At 33.4% G+C, this 24,062-nt stretch overlaps 2 protein-coding genes and 1 long non-coding RNA gene across 8 annotated transcripts; 2 read left to right on the top strand and 1 right to left on the bottom strand.

The window, feature by feature from the left end:
* On the top strand, window positions 1–7,521 carry LOC105428628 (endocuticle structural glycoprotein SgAbd-2). The gene is made up of 3 exons (XM_011641030.2): window positions 1–221; window positions 1,922–2,088; window positions 5,460–7,521. The coding sequence occupies exons 1-3, from the start codon at window positions 210–212 to the stop codon at window positions 5,725–5,727; spliced, it is 447 nt and encodes a 148-aa protein (XP_011639332.1). The 5' UTR covers window positions 1–209; the 3' UTR covers window positions 5,728–7,521.
* Window positions 7,522–17,162: 9,641 nt separating this feature from the next.
* LOC105428629 (endocuticle structural glycoprotein SgAbd-2) lies at window positions 17,163–19,996 on the top strand. The gene is made up of 4 exons (XM_011641031.3): window positions 17,163–17,383; window positions 18,007–18,158; window positions 18,702–18,849; window positions 19,500–19,996. The coding sequence occupies exons 1-4, from the start codon at window positions 17,372–17,374 to the stop codon at window positions 19,746–19,748; spliced, it is 561 nt and encodes a 186-aa protein (XP_011639333.3). The 5' UTR covers window positions 17,163–17,371; the 3' UTR covers window positions 19,749–19,996.
* Window positions 18,440–23,972, bottom strand: LOC148936700 (uncharacterized). 6 transcript variants are annotated; one of them, XR_016139016.1, is made up of 7 exons: window positions 23,803–23,972; window positions 23,221–23,668; window positions 22,809–23,095; window positions 22,038–22,722; window positions 21,768–21,930; window positions 20,370–20,621; window positions 18,440–19,941 (listed from the first exon to the last, which is right to left on the bottom strand). It is a non-coding gene; the product is annotated as an uncharacterized LOC148936700 (long non-coding RNA). The 6 variants fall into 6 exon arrangements; XR_016139014.1 differs by having other exon boundaries at window positions 20,370–20,498; window positions 20,600–20,621; window positions 21,768–22,722; window positions 23,803–23,970; XR_016139015.1 differs by having other exon boundaries at window positions 18,440–19,917; window positions 20,370–20,498; window positions 20,600–20,621; window positions 21,768–22,722; window positions 23,803–23,969.
* Between the last annotated feature and the right edge of the window lie 90 nt (window positions 23,973–24,062).

Below are 24,062 nucleotides of genomic sequence, written 5' to 3'. Positions count from 1 at the left end.
TATAAAGCCTCACCGTGATCGACTTAAGCTCGTGCCTTTAACTGCAGTTACCACGAGAGTCTCGCACGTGGTTTTTCGGAAAACCCAAGTGTGTCTCACATACAGTGTGATTAGCTCGCTGCAAGTGCGCAATTGATTTCATCGAAGAGAATAATAATAATCGAGAAGTCGTCGTTTTAGCTAACTTCCGGAATACGGCAAGATTCATCATGAATACCCTCGTGAGTGTGAACCCTTAATTATATCCGCGTTCATTAATCATGCGGATTATAATTTTATAAATAATTATTAAAAGTGAAATTATTAGAAATTTTGTAAAAATCGGTTAATGATTTTAATTATAATTTTTTTATTTCTGATTCGACTAATAATAATTATTTAAATAGACTTAGTAGCACTCGTAATAGAAAATGATAATGATCTGACTGGAAATGTAATACAATTTCGTTGCAAATAATTAAATTAATAAATTTGTTATTTAAAAAATTAAAATAATTATTATAACAAAATTTAAATGAAACATTTAGTCAATGTCATCACATCAATCTTAAATTCTTTTTTACTTTAAATCTGACTTGAAAGTAGAAGTAAAATCGTATTAAAGAATGTTATTCGGTTTCATTTGATTTTTAAATTCTTTTATCAATTTGTGCTCGTAGAAAAATTTTTGAGGTAAATACAACAAATTTTTTCATATTTAATTGGAAAGAGTTTAAATATAGTAATTGTGTTATAGCGGCAATTGTAATAAATAATAATAATAATAATAATAAATTTTATCAATTTTTAAGTCGTATTCTTAAACTTTCGTTCATGACGAAAGAATAAAATTATGAATTGAATGAAGAAAGATTTTTTACGACTCGATCGTTGCGGAAGATTTGCAGTACAGCAGACGCTTGGATTACCCAATCATTCGTACGAAATTTATTTAAAAATTCACGTTTTATTTGCGCTGAAGAAATTTTTACGAATATATCGGTTATGATGAAGATGATTTTATCGGTGTCGATTTCGTCATTTCCGGTTTGGCGAGCACAAATGATGACTAGCATTCTCGGAAAAATGATCGACGATTGCGATTGTTCGTTACAATTGCGACGCGATATTGCGCAAATCCGGTGTTCATATCGTGTAAATATAATCTTCGCATAATTGGCATAATTGTATTATGACGATTTTGACGAATGTGAGGACACATTGAGAGGTGACGACACTTCTGCACACGCACCGTTACACAAATTAATTCCAGCACCGGTTGTGTCTGTAACACTATCCTTTTTCCTCTTTCCCTATTTTAATAAAAATACGCGCTTTCGCAAATCACTTAACTCTCCTCGACTTTCAGTACACAATGGAGGAAGTCTCCGACAAGCGTGAGACGAGAATTATGACGCATGAGATAGGTATAATTATCATAACCACATCGGCTTTTGCAGTGAATCGAAATTCTCCTGCGTGCCAAACTGCCTACCCACCTCAACCTACCCATCTATTTAGTAGCCCATTTAGCATGAGTAATACGCAGCATTTATATAATTCCGATTCGCGTCAGAATTTGTCACACGGTGTTATCCAATAATATAAAAATGAATAATGAACAAATGAACAATTTCGCGCAAATAACATATCAAATAACGCAATTGTAATAATTGCACTTGTCATAAAGTTAACATTATTAATTAATTATATACTAAGTTATTAGAAATTAACTGAATTAAAATTACTAAATTAAAATTAATTAAAAATAATTACAGAATTAGCAACTACAACTACTGGGAAACTTTTTAATTAAAACTTTTTTAATTAAATTTAATTTTTATATAATGTATATGCGTTGCGTTGTATTTCGGAAAACGCTATGAAAATATTATTCGATACGTTAATTTTTAGGTGTTACAGTCAGTAATTATTTTCGCAGATATTGCTGCTCGGTCTGACGACGATGGCGTGCGCTCAGTTCAGCAGGTTCACAACTCCGTATCCACAACCGACGCAATATTACAATCCCAATTACTACAACCGACCTTACTATGCCATACTGCGACAAACGCAAGACTCTTCGCCGGATGGATCCTACTCTTACAGGTGAGGCCAGAGGTGTACGTACGTTTCGTCGAGAGAAACAATCTCGACACGCTCGAGGAATCACGGATGCCCTCGAACGTATGAAAACACGCTCGCGCACCATTCGGTCGATGCAATCGTAAAGTTAACACGCTCGGCGTGACCGTTTTTTTTTTTGTTTTTTTTCTCCTTCCATCACTGCGCGTTCACTGCGTGTTCATCGAGGAGTGATTAATAAGCAGGAAGGAAGTGCAGTTAATGCACCGGAAACACACGAAAGTGATGACGCGTCTTAGCGATTAAAATTTGTATATTATTTCTCAATAAACGTTTGTAGGATGTTTTATGCTCTTTGTGTTTTATTTCATAGGTAATAATGGCATATTATGTATATATATATATATATATATATATATATATATATATATTATTATCTCTGAAATATATATAATATTTCACATAAATGCTCATATATATAAAATTTAATTAGAAAATAAATTTGAAAATACATTAAATTAGAAAATTAAATTAGAAAATAAATTTTGATGTATAAAGAGACGGAAAACACTTAATTTCAAAAATTTATAAATGTTAAATGTAAATTAATGTTAAAGGTAACATGCAGATGATCGAGAAAATATAATTGAAAAGATGTAAGATGCATCGAATCGGTTTCTTCATCAATATATTCAGCATATCTATATATAGTATTATTTAGCAATTTGTTTCAATCAGATGTCAATATTCTTTTCTATTCAAAAAAGGAACTTAAATGTTTGTAATTATGTCGATCGTGCTCGCGCAACATTCATTAGTCAGACTTGCGATTATTTTTATTGTCCGCTCACTTATTAAGCAATTCTCAAATCTGTCTCGACGAAAACAGTACTCGAATGAGAGAGAGAAAATTTGTATCATGTGAAAGGGCTAATAGTCTTACACGGACTTACTTGAAAGTGTTTCTGAGTAATGGTACGCTCTATTAACAGTAATCAGATATTCGAAAATATTTTCAAATCCATATGGGATTAATTACATGTATGTACATTGCAAATTCGTGATTAATATATTAATATTTTCATGTATAAATTGATATAACGTAACGAAGAATTTTTATTGATTTAATTCTTTGTCGATTCAAGAATGAAGTGGAACTGTATTTTTTGTCACATTCTATCATAAATAGTATATAAAATAAATTTTTATAATCGCCTACATATATATTACATGTATATTTTAATTTGTAAGACAATAACAGAAATCGTACGAACAAAATAGTTTAATAGTTTGGGTGTACTAAAATTCTGTTTCACAATTGAATAAAAAATTTCAATTAAAATTATCAGAATTCAATTTAAACTAACAAGGTTTTTAGTTTATTTAAAAAGAATTCCAGTAATTTCGATCGAAAATTCTGACTCGCTCATTTTGAAACAAAATTTTGCACAGGCAACCAAACTATTTTTTCCATGTAACTATTTTTTCCATTTTTTCCATTTCAAAAAGTCGAAATAGGCCTTTTTCTTAACTAAATTTCTTGCATGGTTTATTTTTTATTTCATTACGTCAATGAAGGAAAGAAGAAAGATAAACCGTACAAGAAAATTAGCTAAAAAGAACAGATCAAGATAGAGAAACTAAATAGAATACTAAATAGAAGAAAAATATTAGATTTATTAGAATAAAAAAACAGTACTAAAATATTAAAGATGTGACAAATATGATAATATCACCATGTGACAAATTTATTGAAATTAACATGACATAATTGCAAAATTTTAATGATATAAGAACATTGAATGTTTACATATTTATTTAAATTGACAATTAAGACGAAGCGAAAGATAATTAATCATTGCGTTATAATGACAATTATTATAGAGCAATGATTACAACATATTCAGGCTTACAAAATTCTACTCGAAATATAGGCATCAATAATTACTATGTTAATCTTGTAACACACACACATTCTCCAGCTGAAATATCATCTTAAATTATCGTATAATTATTGGACTATATAACACTGATAATTATGCAAAATTCTACATGAGACTTTGTAAGAAAAGTCGACTATCGCAAAAAGATGTCGAAATGTTTTCATTTCACTTTCTAATACAGATCGCATGATTCGCTATAATTAGTCAAACGCATCAAGATTGCAGGTTGGTGATTATCAAATTATCTGTTAGATGATGCGATCATCTCGCGTTGTCCTACAATATAGTGATATTTATATCTAAATCTACACGGCGCATCTTGCATGAAATTAACGGCCGCAACAATCGACTTTGAAACTAAAAACCTGCGATTATCGTTACGACATACATTTCGCATTATCAATCGCATCACTCGTTTCTGGACGACCTAATATTTCATTTCGCATAACCCTCACAAATAGTTTCTTAATGAGCCGACATACATACCTCTAAGATAATAATCAATTATCTTTCGACACTTTCTAATTCTTTGGGGCTTCGTACGACTCTCTTGTAGGTAGATGTAAGTCGTACACGTTCGTGATAATAGTTCGGGTGTGCCGGGGTCACAGACCATTTACGAGCGGTCGGTCATCAAAATCACTATGGTTCTCCCGGCGTCGATTTCGTCCGACTTGAGACGATCAGCCAGCGTCGTTTTAATCGAAATCGCAAGAACCGTGAACCCGTCTCGCGCAGGATGGCGCGATGGAACGGTGCATAATTAGCTTTGATGTTAATCGTACGCGCGCCACTCGGCTGCGCAGCTCGCAATAATTGCGCAATTGAACAATTACAATCGACCTACCTCTGCTTGCTTACCTGCCTACCTACGCGTTTACCTTCCTCACCCATCCTCGCTACCCTGGAGTTCGCTAAGTCTAACTCGGGCCCCTGTGACACCTGTCTCTGGGATGTTGAGAGTCTTGGCTTAGACTCCACCCAACATCTCGAAGGTGGTGTCACTTTTCTCTAACTGGTTTTCTCAATGAAAGCATGGCGGGAAATAAACGAAGTACAGTAGAGAATATGTCAATCGTAAAACAATAATAAAACAATTGTCATTTTAAATTAACAATTTATAATAATGGATTTAATCGAAATTATTTAGATAGAAGCATAAAAAAAATTCTCACGATCTAACACATTAAATTTTATTAAGGGCGAAGAAGCAATTCTAGCAATTCTCAATCTATAATTTTGCATGCAAATCTCATTTATAATTCTATCAATCAAAAGTTTTATACATTTATATATTATTATATACTATTTATTTGATAATACAATCATACAATCAATATACATTTTTCATATGTTATTTATTTATTTAATTAATTAAATATCTTTTTTTCCTTTTGTTTTAAAAAAAATTTCTCACTCAATATATATCCGAACGATCTACTTCCATTGCAGTTACGACACGGAAAACGGCATTTCCGTAGCAGAGCAGGGTTACCCAAGAAACGTTGGACCTAACCAAATCGAGACGGTCAGAGGTCAATATAGTTACACAGCTCCGGACGGTACGCCGATCTTGGTTACTTACACAGCCGACGAAAATGGCTTTCTGGCGAGTGGCGCTCACCTGCCGACACCACCGCCGATACCGAAGGCGATACAACGTGCTTTGGAACACAACGCGGCTCATCCTGAAGAGGAGGAGCCCTACAGGAGATATTAGAAATATCTATGCTAGAACTGCTCCCAACGCTTCGATATAGCGTATTGTGAAACAACAACCAATTATCGTATTTTTCGGAATATATACGCATGATAGACTTCTGTCTATGTTACCCGTATCTATGAAAAATCCCTTCGAAATTTCGACGGTTCATTCTTGTTGATTATTAATTAACAGAAATAAATTATTAAGGCAGAAAATTATTGAGCATTTTTCTAAGCATATCTAAAAGTCGAGAGAGTTGCGCTTATCGATGATTTATTTATTCCATGATTGTTATATCGATAAATAGCTTGTCGAGCAGTACTAGTATTTATTTTGAGCGTGCAATATGAGGCACGATTAGGCGAGATAACGGGACGTGAAGTTGATGAGTAGAAGTGAAAATGATAATAAGAGATAATATAAATGAATTTTTTTCATTTTTTTTGTTAATAAATAAATAAATAAGCTTACTTTTTATTTTTAATGATCGCAGACTCTTGACCAATAAATGTGAGATGTGAAAGAGATCATTTTTACGTAATTTGTCGTTTTATAGAAATTTATTTTCTTTTGGCTTGTTAATTTCTCTCATTTGCTCGCAAATGCAAAGAGCATGTAATTTTATTAATTTTTTTATTTTATTTTTTTTATTTGAGATGTACCGATATAACGTCGTTGTTGTTGAAACACCACTCATTTTGTGTTGATACTTAAGAAATCGCGATACGATGTAACAGAAGAAAAGTCGTTCTGGAGATGTTGTAACTTATGTATATGATCGGTAATACTGCACAACCATCAAAGTTCGAGATTCAAAATAAAATGTTGAACAAAATTATTATACATTACATACATATGTTACACGCAGCATGCGGCTGAGCGAAGTTCAGCATTATTATATAAGACGACATGATAATATCTTAAATATGAATTACACAAGACCACCTTACCTTACTGAAAGGAGATTAATATATTATAAGAGTTTAGTGCCGAGTGGTGCAATTTGCAATCACATTTCTCTACAGTAATAAGACTTTATTTAAAAGGATACATTTATAATAGATCTATAAAAAGATATTAATATTAAGGTGCATAAGTAAGTGCTGTAATTAACTGGAATTTGCATTCGTCCTTAAGGATTTCGCCTAAACGTGTCTTAAACCCTAAATAGTATAAACTCATGTGAAAGTACAGAAATTGAAAGAACTCTTGTGCACGTTAGAATAACATGCATCGAGTATAAAAATTAAGTATAAAAATTAATTTTGTCTTTTTATAAAATTTTTGTAAAATTTTCGAGTGAAACGATAATCCTATATATAATAAATTGTGAAAGAGTTAAGACTCTGCTAAAGTTCTGTTATACTGTTTAGGGTTAACCGATTAATTTATGATATTTCATCCCTCTGGAAGATCTGTTGATTACGGAGTATACTGCTTTACTTTGATCCTAACACAAAGAGATTACTTTCAATTGACGCGATCGAGGCGTCCTGCGATCACCGATCTGTCTCTTCCATATTCTTCGCTTGATGGGAAATGGCGGAGGCAATGTTGGGGACCAGATACGGATGCTTGATGCGACAATACGTCATATCATAATTGTACTGTAATGTATCATGCTACGTCTATCTTATTAAATCGTTTAATTGTGCATGCTTCTCTACGTATTTTGATAATCATGTGCCTATAATTGTAATAACGCGTTCAGCGAAGTTATTAAGAATTTATTTTCGTTCTAGTGCCTTTAATGACTTTTAACAAACTGGGTTACAATAATAAATAAATTATTTTAATATGCAAAATAAACTAATGTTTTGTTCAGCAATACCATTAATTTGTATAATAAAAAACGACCAAGTTATCCGCTATTCGTTGTTAGCGGATATGATAAATGTTAAACTCGCAGCATCATATTTCAAAAATATTTGCTATTTTTGTAATGGCATGGATTCAAGACAACATTGCGATGTTAGGATAAATTACAAATCGCCATGTGTTCGATAGATCGCTCGATGATTTTTCAGGATTACGCGCGAAGTCAATGAAGTCACATTGGTTTGTTTACATAAGGATGTTGTACGACCTGACATCGTAATCGCGATTGCTTAATATATCACATCGTATGGGGGGAGGAGAAAGGATGGTACTTCTCAAATCTCGTTTTGGATTTGATATCTTTCTCAATTTTTTTCGCACGCACACACACACGCGCGCGCGCGCGCAAAAACTTCTCGAAGAAAAATCTTTAACGCCATGCAACGTCTACTTTTTCGTCTCGACGATAACCATTTTTGATTAATGATTGTATATAAACGGCACGCGATATCACCACTCGATCATGTGAGAATCCGAACAGTTCATTATAGACCCAGTGTGAAACGATATAATAACACGACGAAATAATAATAACAAACAAAGCGAACGAGCCTAAATTGTTTTATCGAAAATGATACGTGTCGTTATGACTGTCTATTTCTCAAGAAAACCTAGACAAATATACATAAACAATATAAAAAGTAATTTTCTATTTAGAAAGATGTTCGTGTTAGAATATCGTAATCTCGTACATTTTTAGATTATAACAAATTCTACAATTGAAAGATTGAATTTATGCAATTGTCTGATCATTGTTGGATTATACGTCAGCAGACATAAAGCATCTTCTCAGAGAGTTCTTGTTTCAGAAGTCCTCTGAGATTACGTCTATCCTATTCAAAGTATCATGTCACTTTATTCTTAGATAAATGATAATAATCTTATATTATCTTATATTAGTAATCTTTGTATGCGTCGATGTTTTTTTCGCGTTCGACCGTTGACTTATTTATCGGCTGTCGGGCTTCGGCGATCGGCGCATCGTTTGAGCGCGTCTACCTCGCAAAAGGATGTTGGCTCTAACAACAGCTAATTAAAACAAATTCCCGCTTCGTTCGGCAATGCTCACGTCGATAAATAGCCATTTACCGAGGTTTACTAGGCGATTATGTTACCTCGGCGTGGGTTTTAATCGCCGCGCGCGCGAGCACGAGCGCGAAATTTTAGGCGGACCGACCGGCCATGGAAATGCCATCCGGATTAATGTTAATGGTAATCGTAATATCATGTTAAAGGTGAGTCAGTGAAAGCAAATCATCGGTCTCCTGTCCATTGCACAACACACGAGCGAGTGAGCGAGCAAGCGAGTGAGCGAGCGCATCTCTCAGGAGTGCTCGTCGGCGTCCATCCGCGAGATGGAAATGATGGAGTATCGAATTTTAGTGCTTCTCCGAAACTTTCTATGGCCGAAGTAGGGCCTCGGGTATATGAAACAGGTGGATCATAAATCGATTGCCATCGCGAGAGATGCAGAAGCGTGGAGCCTTTGGCGTATATTTCAGACACTCATCAAATTTTATTGCTCGCGCGACCGCATCGCGCGATAATTGCCGATAATTAGCTCTCACGGTTGCACGACATACATATTTTAATTTTAGACCTCCCGCATTCACAATACGAGCGATTTATCGAAATGCAAATTGCATCAGCAAATCGAACGGAGTAGTTGCTCCGAAAGGTCAGGTCTCGATTTCGTTTCTGAAATTAATTGACGCTAATTGAAATACCGGTTAAAACCGGGATGAATATCGCTGAATATTCTTGCCGATCGCTAGACATAAATGATCCATGAATTTGGCAACCTCGTTGTAATTTACGAAGCCGATATCGAATTACGTGATATCGTGGATGTAAATTGTGGCTCACGCGTCGCGCGAGCACTGAAAGGTCATTTGAACCGTTTAATACATAAACTAGGACGAAAATGAAGTATTGTTGAAAATTATAATCGGCAGTTGACAGTTAGTCATTATCAACTGACAGTTATTAATGGTGATAGTTAACTATCGCAGTTATAATAGTCAAATTTGTTTATGCGTTCTGAGAAGCGAAGTGCATTGTACACGCGTGAATAAAATTTTACACTTGTTAAACTCTCTTTGAGAGTATTTCAAGAAAAATGTGACAAAGTTAAAAATCTTATTATGTTTAACATCAAATGAAATTAAATGTTTCAGAGTGAGACTTCATCATTATTTCTGGTCGTTGAATGTAATTGTAACAATTGCGAGTTAAAGTAAGGAATTAAAGGTCACGCACGTGCGTACGAGTGCGTTTGTCACACATGCTTATTTCTAAATATCAAAGTTAAAAGATTCCCGTTTTCTATGTTGCAATTCTCAGTCTTGCAAGCTGTCCTAAAGGAGGATATTTAGATACATTTTGATTATAATTATATAATTATGCTTGCGCATCGTTATATAATTTATTCAAGAGTAAATGTTGTCATCGATTAATTATGCAAATCTCTGTAGACTTAATTAATAGATATTTAATTAACAAATATAAATGTAAGACCAGTGCGCCGTCTACTATGCCACGCTCGCTCATATATTTATAATATATACATATAATTTGACGCGTTGAAATATATATAATATATATATATATATATATATATATATATTTATTATAAATTGTTATCATTTGTGCGTTTTCTTTTATTTTTAACATGCTCACTTATTTTACTCTAGTAACTTGAAAATCACTTTAGACATTTATGATTATATAATACACCTTTTATATTATGTTATAAATTAACAAATAATTATAATATAGATTATTGTCCTCACATTATAAACCCGGCAAAATTTGGCAAGTAAATATGTGTGTATATGCAAGTCAAGTTGCGTGAGGTGTAAACCTCACTCGCTCGCTAACGAGGTTGTCGGGCGCCTCTGCGACGGAAAGATTCCGCGAAAAGAAGTGAATAATTACCGGGCGCCTGTAACTATCGCAAGAACACACGATGCACGAAATCGATATTTTGCATACAATCGTGAAGAGTTTTGGCATGAGTCTCGCACCAGCGATATCGGTCAAGGAATCTTCTGGACCGGACGTATCCTGTCGCAAAAATCGCGATCGCACTGCTGTATGTCGCCGATCGTTTGTAGTCATAGTCCTTTTTACGCAAGGAAATTTGGCAATACATCGCTATTGTTCTGGTTCGCAACAGCGTTGACAAGTCACCCTCCTTTACGAATGACTTCTTGCTGATAGAAAAACAGAAAATCTTGTAAGAAGATAGGGATTTGACATGCTGTAACATACGCAGACAAATTGAATTTGGATACTAATACGCATACTAATTAAATTATTTAGATAATGTTTATTAATAGAATCATTCCCACGTTGATTTCCCCTGATGTGTTTTGATTTACATATTAAAATTTTTTTAGTTCGATTTTCTCTACTTGTTAACCATAAAACTCTAAATGTTTGCTACATATTTTTCTTATATATTATTTTTTATTTCAAAACATTTTCATAATTATTTCCGTAGTGCTTCCATCAGTATCATTAATTAATGCTTAACTCATATATCATTCTTTTACAACGTATATTTTACATATTCTCTATCATAAATTTCTTTCTCTATAATTAAAGAATTTTTAAACAAAATATGGGGATAAAGAGTAAAAGAATAAAATTAAAAGATTAAATGTTATTAAATGTAATTGATTAAGAAAGTGTAAGTTAATTAAAGCTGTTGAATAAGAAACAGAAAACAAAAGAAGAATTTATCTATGCACACAACATTCAAAAAGCAGATACAGAAATGAGAGCCAGAGAATTAATGACACATAGAAGTAAGAAAAAATTAAAATGTCCACCTGAATCGTGCTCGTGGGATCTCTCGTGGTGGATAGATCTTCGACGACAGGCGTGAGCCTCCCGACATGAATTCCTTTCTCCGCTCGTCATCTATAACGGAAAGAAAGGAAGGGCATGGCACAGTGAAAGAAGGAGACGCTTCGAATGCCAACGCTTCGCAATTTGTTCATGCAGATCGATAACGTCGAGGTAGGAATGATCCCTAATAAGCACTTCGTTACTGTGTCCATGATCCTAACTATACGCGCATTCATATTGTGACGTCATCGATATAACATGTCGTCAACAAATCAATGACAGATCAATGCGAGAAACATGCGACTTCACCCCTTCATCGAAGACCTTGATAAGTTGGTGGTAAAAGGCAAGTGGAAAGAAGATTTAACTGCGTTGAGCAGTTTACCAATCAGACATCTAATCTAGAAAAATAAAGTTTGACAGCAAAAGAATTGATCTATATAATTAATTATAATCGCTATAATAAACATTTATTAAGAAATACAGAAGATTTACGTATTGGATAATAAATCGTAAAATTTCACATTGAACGATTATAACATTTCGGAATTCCAAGAATAAAATTGAGAAAAAAGTGAGAAAAATAAATAAATTGAAAGAATGCCGCTATTGTCATCAAATGTTATGGAACTCTTATGCGTACATGAAAATATTAAGAAAAATCTGTGAATACAGATTATTTGTAATTACGAAGCGCCAGAAATCCAACAATAAAAGAACAAAGAACATATGTGAAAAGTGTCACTCTGTGAAGAAATAAAAAAAATTTAAATACTAAAATCGTCGATTTTTTTAAATTCCTGCTGAATTTCTGCTAACCGTGCGCGACGGGATTAACGAAATCCCGAAGGAGAAAGTCTAGAGGGAGGAAGTACTTGTCAATCAACTGACCTTTAAAGCAACAAACTCGTCTCTCTCTCTCTCTCTCTCTCTCTCTCTCTCTCTCTCTCTCTTTCTCTCTCTTTCCAACTCATAAATTTGATTCTCGCTCGGAAGAAACGGATTGCGAAGTACACGACAAGCGCGGTAGGCAAACGGATCACGAAGTGAAATGAAGTGGAATCGGATCGAAGCCGAAAGTGAAACATTCCGCAACGGCGGTTTTCGGGAGCGTTGTCCCGGGCACGAAGTCGGACGAAATCGAGGCTTGAATGTTTCAATAAGAAGAAGACTCCTCCTCCTTCGTCACTCATGAAATCTCATCCGGAATGGCTCCAGATCCGAGGCCTACCCGCCTCGGGGTGTACGAGACCCACTTGAACTCTAGTCTGACCTTTCTAGTTTTATTAGCCATGTTGGCTTAGGTATGCCTCGTCATCATATGGCTAGGCACAAAGACGTTCGTGCGCGCGTGTTCAAGAAGGCGCATACCTCCGGGGTCCTCCCAAGCAATCCTCCCATCCTCCGAGAATTGTGCAAACCGATCCGTGCAATGGGCTTGCGATTCTTCGTCTCTCTTGCTGAAATTGTCCGGCTGCGTCCGCCTCCGCAGTCAGATCATTGATTCACTACTCGTCATCAACTACTGCCATGGATCTATACGAAATCAATTCAATTTCATTCTCAAATTTTGAATCAATTTTTTTTTTAGAAATTTTAAAAAAGCTTTTAATAACAAATTTTTGATGGCTTGCTCGTCTTTGATGGCCTTAAAAAATAGATATAGATTATAACATCGCAGTTTATAATATAATAAACAGACTGCAGACATTAAAGCTTGCTCTAAATTTTAATATAATTCCCAAGCACTCGTTTTCCAAGTTACTTCCAAGTTCTTTTTAGTTAATATTTATCCCATGATAAAACTCATTAATTAATTTTCTAATTCTATATTTTTCTAATTCTAAAAGAATGTTATACTTCTTTCTGATATATCTTGTTTTATGAAGATCGAAGTAAAATACTCATCTTAAAAATCTAGGATTTTTAAATAAAGGAAACGCGGATAAGAAGAGAGGCTTTCGTAGGCTCTGATTGATCCGGTCAACTTACTCGTAAAAGACGACTTTGAAAGATATTTGCAAGAAATTAAACATAATTATGGTAGATCTAGGATCATAATGCAGCCGGAGCAAAACGACTATAAAATAACTCGAGTGATCTACTTGATTAATAACAATTCGTTACACCTTCGACGTCGCCATTTTACTTTTGGTGATGAAATAATGCATGCACAATATATTATTCAACTTGTGATATCTGGCTGCAACTATTTTAAAAGAGCGTTAAACTGAATAGAGGGAGATTATATTCCCACCGCGTAGCGGTGACAAATGACGGAATGAGAGACTTTAATGCACAATAAATCAGCATTCGCGAATAAAGTTTCTAACAACAACGTTCTGGCTGGTATTAATCACCGCGTGCGAGAACATGCGGTAGGCAAATTTATGATTTCGCGGATTCCGGGATGTGCAGTTCAGTCAGATGTAATTATGACGAAAGAGCGCCGAAGCGTCCCACAGAGTGATGCTCCTCCCGCCCCTCTCCCCTCCAACGGCGAGTACTTAATGAAAATTGTGAATACCACTTACTTGACGGCATTTCGCAGGTTTCGACGCGTTATTTACTATAATGTGTGCACGCGCATTACTAACGTACCGTATGATACCCAGGCCAGGAAAATCGCTTGGCAAGCGTTAGATTTACCTTATGTGCATTAAACTCGGGGGAAATAGAGTTTACCTTGTGCGCGCACGTTATTTTGCAATAACACACACTACATTCAATATCGCTCCTAGCTCTTGGGCTGTAAGGATTGGGTAGAATTGCCGACTGCTATAATGTTGGATTCCAGGATTTCATCGTTTCTTTCCTGCCTAACGATATTACATACCGCACAAAAGTCGACGAATGCTAGAATTACTTGGTTTTATATAGTAGTTTTATATATAGCGGTTAATTAATTTGACATTGATATATACTATTATTTATAAAGAAATTCGTACTATTTAACAGATATAATTTAACAGATACAATCAAAAATAAATGCCATACGTCCGCATATAAATAAAATGCGTCAATCAAAATATGCAGGAATGAATTATAAACGTATCTAACTGAAGGAATTTGAATTAAATTAATATATTAGTAACCAAATAAAAAATTCTATTCTATATGAGCGAGTTAACAAATTTTGACTCATTTAATGATCAATTTAAGTTGACAATAAATTAAAGAAGAAAAATTTTCAGAGAAAAAATTATATATATAATTGAATTATTATTATAATTTTTTTATTTACTATAAATTTTATCGATATAATATTTATATTTGATTTAAAGCTTTATTATAAAAGGTTCGATCACGGTGTATGCATTAATTAATATTTTGTTAAACGAAGCGGTAAACGTAATTCAATATTCAACTGTAAGAAATCTCAGCGATGATATAACTTGACATTTAACCTCACGTAGATAGCATCCATAGGGCCAATCTGGTAATGATGCATTTTTCAACTGGTTGATCGAACGATAATCGGCCATGAAAAATGATGAATAGATGTTTAGGTACTATATCATTTATTGCCGCAAATAAGTCTATATCATATGTGCATTACATCAATTTTTGTGATTTATCTTGTGTGAGTATCAATTTGTCAACTGGTAAATCACATGTACATTGAGTCAAGTCATCGGTCTTATTCGAATCGTCATGGTCTCATTCGGATGATATTACAATTCTGCGAGCGATTATACACGCATACGAGTATATCGCGGTTCTCGTACGAAAAAAAAAAAAAATCCAATATTTACTTTATTCTGGGAGTAATCATACTTTATGAAGAATTATATGTTGGGATTTCGACAGATGTAGAAAAGATAAAATTCTCGCTTGAAAAGTAAAAAACTCGTGACAAAAGATTCGAAAAAAAGAGACCCGAGTGAATATAAATATCATAATAAAAGTAATTTTTTTTATACAAAAAGTATTTAATAAATTTATCAATTTATAATTGAGCGTATAATCGAAAAGATAATGTTTGAAAAACATCTACTTAGATGTGCATTATTTAATTTTTTTAAGTGGAGGGATTCTTTGAATGATTTTTCAAAGTATTTTTCATAGTAAAATTTTTCAAAATAAAATTGCATGATTACATTATTATCAGTTACATACATTAATAAAAAAATTAAGATTAGTTGAAGTTGAATTAGTTTTTTAAACTTGATGTTTAAACACGTACAAAATATAATAGTAATAATGACTATTACATTTTTCATTTATTTTCTCACATATTTATTTTATATACTTCTTTTTATATTAAATAATAATATAAAATATTGAGATACGACTTGGGCAAACAATGTGTATTCAACAATACTTTTCTAAATATTTTTAGTGAAGTTGTTATTGCAGTCAATCTGACTGTTCATGTAAAGTGCTATTGTTTTTTCTCGAGTTAAAGAATTTACTTACTAAAAGAAGAGATGCAAGATTCTCAAGGTTGCGAGGGAGAATCCGAGCGCATCGATTTCTCGCGAGGCATATCGGTGTGTAACCGCCATTACGTAACGTTCCCAATACACGTGACGAAATCAGGTGCATGAATGGATATCCTATGGTGCATTGTTTCTGATTTGTCGATTTTACATTTGCATTGCCACACGCAAGAGCGTAGATGCAGACACCGATGGCGAGCCGTAAACGCGTGAATTGGCAGGTTGATACGTTTACTAATCGCTTTGAAAGTCACGAAGGAGATAATGCGATAATACGATTACATTATTCAGAATCTCGCCGCGAGGAATGAAAGGTACGTGACAAATGTGAAAAAAAAAAAAATGAAATCATCACTGCCGATTATGTCGCGCCCGTTCGGCGGTCTCGATCTTGAATCGAGGAACGCTCGTCGCATCCGTTGTTGTCGGTCGATGTTGTCCGCAACATCGCGTGGGATTTACACACATACACGTCCACGTCCCGCATTTCTTTAATGCAAATTGCGCACAATACCGACTGTCATAAGCAGCATAACATTTAAATTTATTGGGAGTCGCCGATACAATCGGGAGAAAACTCGCTACTCCCGCCTGTGTTCCTTTTACATTTACAAAGGCGAATGCTCTGTGCATTATTTATAGACCTTACGTGATATCTGATATCTTCGTATGATTGGTAATTAAATTTAATAAATTCAATATAATTATCCTTATGTAACCTCTCTCGATAAAAAAATGAACGTACAATAATCGTGTCACGTGAGCTTAATCCTCCTCTATCGAAGTTGCAATTATCATATCTTCTCTAAAGACAAGAATCGCTAAACTATTCAGGAGATTCAATTATAAAAAATTATTTTGTTCGCTCAATCAACTGTTGAGCCATTTCGACAGTAGTTGTTTTTTGAAATGTTTAGAAGTCGTTTTCCGATCGAGAAAAACGCGAAGTTACATATCTATCACCCAATATCGTCACGTTACGTACAATGACACCCACATCGTTTCTCCTCTCGCGATAACGAGACTCGATTAACGAATGACTCTATTAAATTGAAACAGTAGCCGGGTAGCGTGGGCATTCGTGTACATACATACGTATATGTATATGCCAAACGATTAATTGGCTTGCTTGGTGAATTGAGTTCGCGCTAATCCGAGGCGGCAACCCGATTCGATCGCGAAGGAGCAGCCGCCGGCTGCTGGGAGGTGGCAGAGACGACGCCGTGCACGGGGGTTTGGGGTTGCAGGGTGGGGGCGAAGATGCGAGGGCGACGAGGGATCCTCGACGAAGGAGAATGCTCCTCTCCTGGACATGAGCGGCGAGCGAACGAGCGATTCTACGCAGAAACCGGGAGAATGGGAAGGGAAGATCCTCTTGAGCGTCTTCATATAAATGACGGCGGTGCTCGCGGCACGGAATCACAGATTCGATCTCGTTCAAATCGACAAAGCCGTACACAAATCGTCGACAAACCGCCGTCGTCATGCAGTATCTAGTGAGTGTTTTATCTCGTCGAAACCGCCAGCGACATTTTGGATTTACATTTTCGATTACCTTCCTCGATCTCTCGCATTCGCTTTTTGTGTTCTCTTGTTTTTATTTTATTTCTTTCTTTCTTTCTTTTTTTTTTTTTTTGTTTACATTTATCAGTGGACGCGGAATAATCGGTGAAGGTATCGCATTACAGGTGTTCGTATTACAGAAAAGAGCTTTTCTTTATTAAATCGCAATTCCGGTTATGAGATGATTGCAAAGCGGTTGGTGATAATTCACATAGGGTGGCGTAAAAAGCGATCCTGCTAGATATAGTAACATTTCAATCGACAATTATATCTCAATAACAAATTTTGACTTCAATAAATGTGATGTTTCGAAATCTTGAATAATGAGAAATTCGCAAACGCGAATTTTAAAATAAATTAATATTATATTAATCATTAAAAATTGTTTCGGTTTTTTATTGTACATATGAAAAATTGTACTAACACATAAAAATATATCTTTATATATATATATATTTATGGAACAAGTATTTTTAAATATTTATAAATAAATAAATATTTTCATAAACATTTTTATTTATCGGTTCGTCGAGTAAAGATATCAGTATGGTTGCAGATTTTGGCCTTTGCAGTCATCGGTTGTGTCTTTGGACAATTCGGATCGTATCGCGGCTTTCCTAGCCAAAATGCATACAGAGCAACGCCGAGGCCGTATCAACCGCAACCACAACCGCAACCGCAGCCCCAACCGCAATACACGCAATATACGTATGAAATCTATACTACAAAATAAATTAAATTCTTGATATTTTTTTGATAATTATGAAATGAATAATCATAATTATAAAGAATTTATTTTATATATTAAAATTTTTATATATTAAATTTTATATATCGTTATCATACAGATAAATCTTTGCACGCATTTATGGTAAATTAATGTAATGTCAAGGATTGTATTTATATATATAAAAATACTTTAACACTACATTATAATAAAAATATATGTCTAGTTAATTCGAACAAGATTCGACAAAGATTCAAAGAAGTTTGACACAAGTAAGAAATTTTACAGATATGTATTTCTTAAAAAGTATAACAGCGTTAAAAATAAATTTTTAAAGCTATTTTTTAATCTATTTTTCATTATTGTTTCTGTGTTCTAACAAAGTTATTAATAGAGTTAATTATCGTTTAGTAATCGAAATAACATAATTACGAAACGAGACGACGATTTTTACATTATATGACATAAAATGATTTCGATTTCAAGATTGTACGAAATAATATGGTTTCAATTTTTTACCGTAGATCTGGCGCAAAGCCATTCATAGGCATTCGAAGTCAATCAAAGGACACATCGCCGGATGGATCTTATTCGTTCAATTATGAAACCGAGAACGGAATTTCAGTATCCGAAAGCGGATATCCCCAAGTCGGACCTCAAGGTCAAACGGAGGTAAAATAATTATTTGATTTTGTTTTATCGCATTTATATTTAACACATTTTATCTAAGATCCAAGATTCCAAGAGATTTAATCGAGTTCCGAAAGTTGATATCGTATCGTTGGATCGTACAAAGAAAAGATTTTATTTTTATGAAATCACGTTCACTAGAAAGTAAACTAAAAGTTTACTTGAATTGAATTTAATTGAAATTCTTTAAGTCACATTTTTCATAATTAAAAATACGATTATATACTATTATATAATTATTAGACTCTGAACAAGTTTTGTACATATATCATTACGCTTTCATAACATTAGAGAGCATTAATTTAATTATTAGCAACTAAATGCAGAATTATTAATATTGTGCAAAGAATTTATGCAATGGACTAACTTTACGTTTTACTCTTTTTTGGCTTATATTTCTATTGACAAAAATGTTATTTTACTTTGAACTCTTTAATTAAAAAAATATTTCACTTTTCAGTAATCAAGTCCAAGTTTTTAAGAAGAGAAAACTAATCTGATAAATTTCCTCGAATAAGAAACTCAGCCAAAATATCGTTAAACATTAAATTTGTCAACCATCGCAATCAACTTAACTTAAGTCTCTATCAACTCTCTTCGTTGCCATCATTTTCTATACAATTTCTGTACAGGTGGTCCAGGGCAGATTTTCATATCATGCACCCGATGGAACCCCCATCACTATCCAATATACGGCCGATGAAAACGGTTTTCACGCTGAGGGTGCTCATATTCCCACGCCACCTCCTATCCCGGAAGCTATTAGAAGAGCGCTCGCGGCGAACCCGCCTGGACCTGATGATGAGAAATACGACCGGCAGTCCTTCCAGCAAAGATTCGGCGGGCCGTCGTACAATGCAAACCCGTTCCGGAGATTCTAATTTCACCGAGTACGATCCGAAAAAAAACCTCCACGATGCACCCACGACCAGCATAGTCCAGTGAATTCACTGGCGGGAGGCTCGGCTAGATATCAATACGGCTTTGGGTCACTCTTCCCTCTTCCAGCCTCTAATGAGAAGTGATATGTGTACATAGGACACAGTATAGCTGATAACAAAACAGTATCGATCCCTAAATAAATACAATTGCTGTTATGCAATAAATCAATATATATATATTGTTTCTATTTGTTCTATTTTGAATTTATTTCTCTCTCTCTTCCTATCCGTTGGATCATTTTATATCAACATTGAGAAGAAACGTTGATTTATCATTACTTAGTTATTTTCTCATTAAACGTAACTTTAACGTAAATTGAAATCTCTCTCTCAGAGAAATTACTCGATGGACTACGCATTCGATTGTTATTTAAAGATATTTTGTGTGAAAAGTCATGTATTACATATCTCGCGTTTTAGAAAGATTTTTATGGAGAGTTGTTATGTTTATCTATTCGATTGTACTGCGTTTCCATGAAAAACGACAAATAATGTAAAATAATAATAAAATTGTGATTCTAACAACAGAAAAAAAAACATTTAATGTCAGTTTCCACTTACATCACCTGATGACATATTGCGTAAATTTTCGTTTGAAGCAGTGCGAAATTGCGTGGGAATCAACTCAGAACTCATTAAGATACGCTCCAGTTTAAAGAACGAAGGCTTCGAAGTCACTTTTCGTTTGACCTGACACAGTGACATACATCAATGACGAGAAAGTGCTAGTTTTACAGGCATGTAACGCTGCTGTACAACGTTGCATCATCTTGTGCTAAGAAAGTACTTACTCGCTCTTGCGCTGCCGTTTGTCTATAATTTATATAATCGTAAAATCTAATAAATATAATTAATGGTTACACTTTTCAAAAAAAGGCTACCGCTTTATTTATAACAACGCCCGTGACAAAAAAAACAAATGGATTCATAATTTGCACTTTATCAATCAATAAATGCAATAATGTTTTGTTAAAGGTCACTATATATCATTCGCATTTCCGCGAGATCAATCCCCAAATTATAAAATATATTTCTTTCCCTTCTCATTTCTAATCTAAAAACGTTTATAAAAATTCCACAGGATTTCATTTTTATGTCACCAATTTTGAACTCTTTTTCAGGTACAAAAGGAAATCTTTTTACAATTCTCTATCGAGAATTCGTAATGAAATCGAAATAGGTTTTAGATAGTATACTTAATGAATACCCAACAAATATATCTTTTAAAGAAATATTAGGTTCTTAAATTAATTGTTATACTAAATTATACTATCAAATTGTACTGTTAAAATATTTAGTATTTTATTGTTAGTATTTTATTTTATTTGAAGATTAATTTTGGTTTGGATTTATTTTCAAGGCATTATCAGAAATGCCAAAATAAGGTCTCAGGGTATCATTTCATCTCATTATTTGAGACACGATTCAAAAATAATGCTTTTTATTCTCTCATAATGTAATGCCTTTTATTCTATCCTATATGGTTTTTAGTTACGAGAAAGATGGCATCCGTTCGTCGGTGCTACGTATTACTCGCGGGTAAGCGATTCTTTTTGAATTCATTACTAATAGAAAAAGAACTTCTTTCAACGTAACTTCGATTTAACAGAAGTCAAAATGTATACTTCTAAAGAATTTTTTTCGAATTATCAAAAAGAAATTTTTTGAGTTCATAATGATCATCTGTGTTGTTTGGATAGATTGATGACGTCAGTAGAAAAATATGTAATAAAATTTTTTACAAGATACTTTAAATTAGCAATATTTTTAAACAATATATATGATTAATAAAACAGATTTGTAAAATATACTGTAAATTTTTCTTCTACTTTGATAAAATAAATAACCATATATTTAAAATTAAATTACTTTTGTTCTTAACTACGATTGTTGTTTTGAAACTGTCACAAAATATTATATTTTAATATATTTTGTATAAATTTTTGTTATATATTTTACCTGTAATCTTATAAATTCGTAATTTGTAATAAACTATCAAGAGCTTTAAAGCTCAAATAGAATTCATATATCTCTTTATCAGGTATTATTATTTCTTGTCTCCAACTTCCTTAATGTTTTTTAATGTTTAATTTAATGTTTAAGACTTCGCTTAATTTTATTTCTTAAAGATAAATGTTAAATTTTTATTTAATTTTCTGATGAAGAAAATTTCTTTCAATAAAATAAAAATATAGAAAAAAACAAACGAAAAAAAGAAAAATGTCGTACATTGTCGTTGAAGTGTGCACTTCAAATGAATCATAGCGAACGAACAGGGTGGGACGGGTACAGGTGAAAGTGTTGTATGCACATGTCGGCCTCTCTTTTGTTACTTTACATTCTTCTACATATCATCTCGGTCAAGGACCGTCCGCCAGGCGCAACTTGGGCGGTTCTGCAGTGCAGAATTTGAATTTCTTTCGAAAGGTTCAATTGAATTGATCTTCGCGCGAAATAATATAGGGAAAAGAGAGGAAGGAAGAAATGTAAGTAACTAAAGATATAAGAACAGAGATAAATTAAGGGGTAAATTAAATTAAAAAATGTATAAATAATTGCAAATATCACTAAAATCAATACAAATATGAAAGACTATAACAATTAAAAAAAACAACAAACGTTTAAAATATGGAATTGATGAGAAAAGCAATAGATAAAAAGACTTGTTTATGACTATGACTTAGTAGACAAAAAATATTAAAAACAAAAGATATAAGTGATGTATAAACAACCTAAACAAATAATATTTTTGTTCAGATTGTCTATACATCACTGTTATCTGTTCACTTTTTTGATTATACCGTGATATATCGTATATTAGAACATTAATTTTTCAAGGAAAAATCATAGTTTAAACTCTGGCACTTTTCTTGTCATTATTTTCCATTTTATTCAAATGGTTTCTTCGGATATACTGTAATATAATTTACTAATTATAACATAGATAAAATAAATGTTTAAATATTGTTATGATTAATGTAAAATAGTACAAAGACGTACCTCAATGATGTAGTGTTATATTCATCTTGATCGATTATATTAGTCAAAGCAGTTCTTTCAGTCTGTTTTATGAGTCCATCGATTTGGCTAGTACTTGATATTCATTTGAATATTATTGGTACTGATTCCTTTTTTTATATGCTTCCTTGATTCATGTCACCAGAAGGATAAAAGAAACACATGTCCAAAAAATGTTGACTGCAGAGTACCGTTGTTTTTGAGAGTGAAAAATTGGAACACCCATAGCAGAACACCAAACTTTATAAAGACTTACATTTTTAGGAAACCTAATAAAAACAGTTGCAATACAAATAAATCAGTCAAGAATAAAATATGTCTTTCTGCAAAGAAAATGCGTATATTAAAGTTCTAAACTCTATATAACTATAAACATACTATAAATTTTACTTACTTGTTACTGTGAAAGAAGATGTTATGTTCCTGAGGATGTAATTTATAATCACAGGCGCAACACGTCTTCATTATATCAAAATAGAATAAATTTAAATAAATCGATACATTCCATACAACGCTGTACGATATTTACGGGATCTATTCTTTTTTAACTGAACAGGTTGTACTAGTTTAGATTTTTTCTTTCTTCTTCCAGTGTAAGAAAGATAAATTGTAAACTAGTACAATCAATTCAATCAAAAAGAACAGACCTATGCTCAAGGGCTTACTACAAATGCTTTGAAATATTTTTGGTACATTCTTTGGTAAAATTCTTTGTTTTGATGGGACAATCAAACGCTCTGAAGCATTTGTAGTGTTACATTGATTGGATTCCGTAAAACGCATATGCGCGCATTTATCTATAGTTCATGTCACGCAACTATAACAAAATGCGCGCATATGTGCTTTAGTGTCGGTCCACAATAGGTGATTTAAGCTTTAAGAAGTAAGAAATTGACCAATTATAATCGAATATGAAAAAAATACTCGACTATGATTAGTCAATTTCTTACGGCTTAAATACTTATTGTGGACCGACACTTACGGAACCCAACTATTGACCGTAGCCGATGTTGGCTGCGTTCCGATGTTCATTAACAGTATGAAAATATATAATTCGTGTCACATATATTATAGATTTTCAAAACTGGCAAGTGAAATCGGAACGCATTACCTATATTACTTTTGTTTTAGTACATGAACTAGTGCAACGAGTTCAATCTGAACGTATAAATTTGATATTAGCAGTGAATTTTAGTACACCTATAGATGTTGTTTTTTTTTTTTTTTAAAGAAAAA

The sequence above is a fragment of the Pogonomyrmex barbatus genome, unplaced genomic scaffold, assembly GCF_055798465.1.
Source record: "Pogonomyrmex barbatus isolate J1 unplaced genomic scaffold, ASM5579846v1 scaffold2, whole genome shotgun sequence".
Lineage (NCBI taxonomy): Eukaryota > Metazoa > Arthropoda > Insecta > Hymenoptera > Formicidae > Pogonomyrmex > Pogonomyrmex barbatus.
Note: the sequence above shows the minus strand (reverse complement) of the source record. Positions and strands in the feature narration are given on the sequence as shown.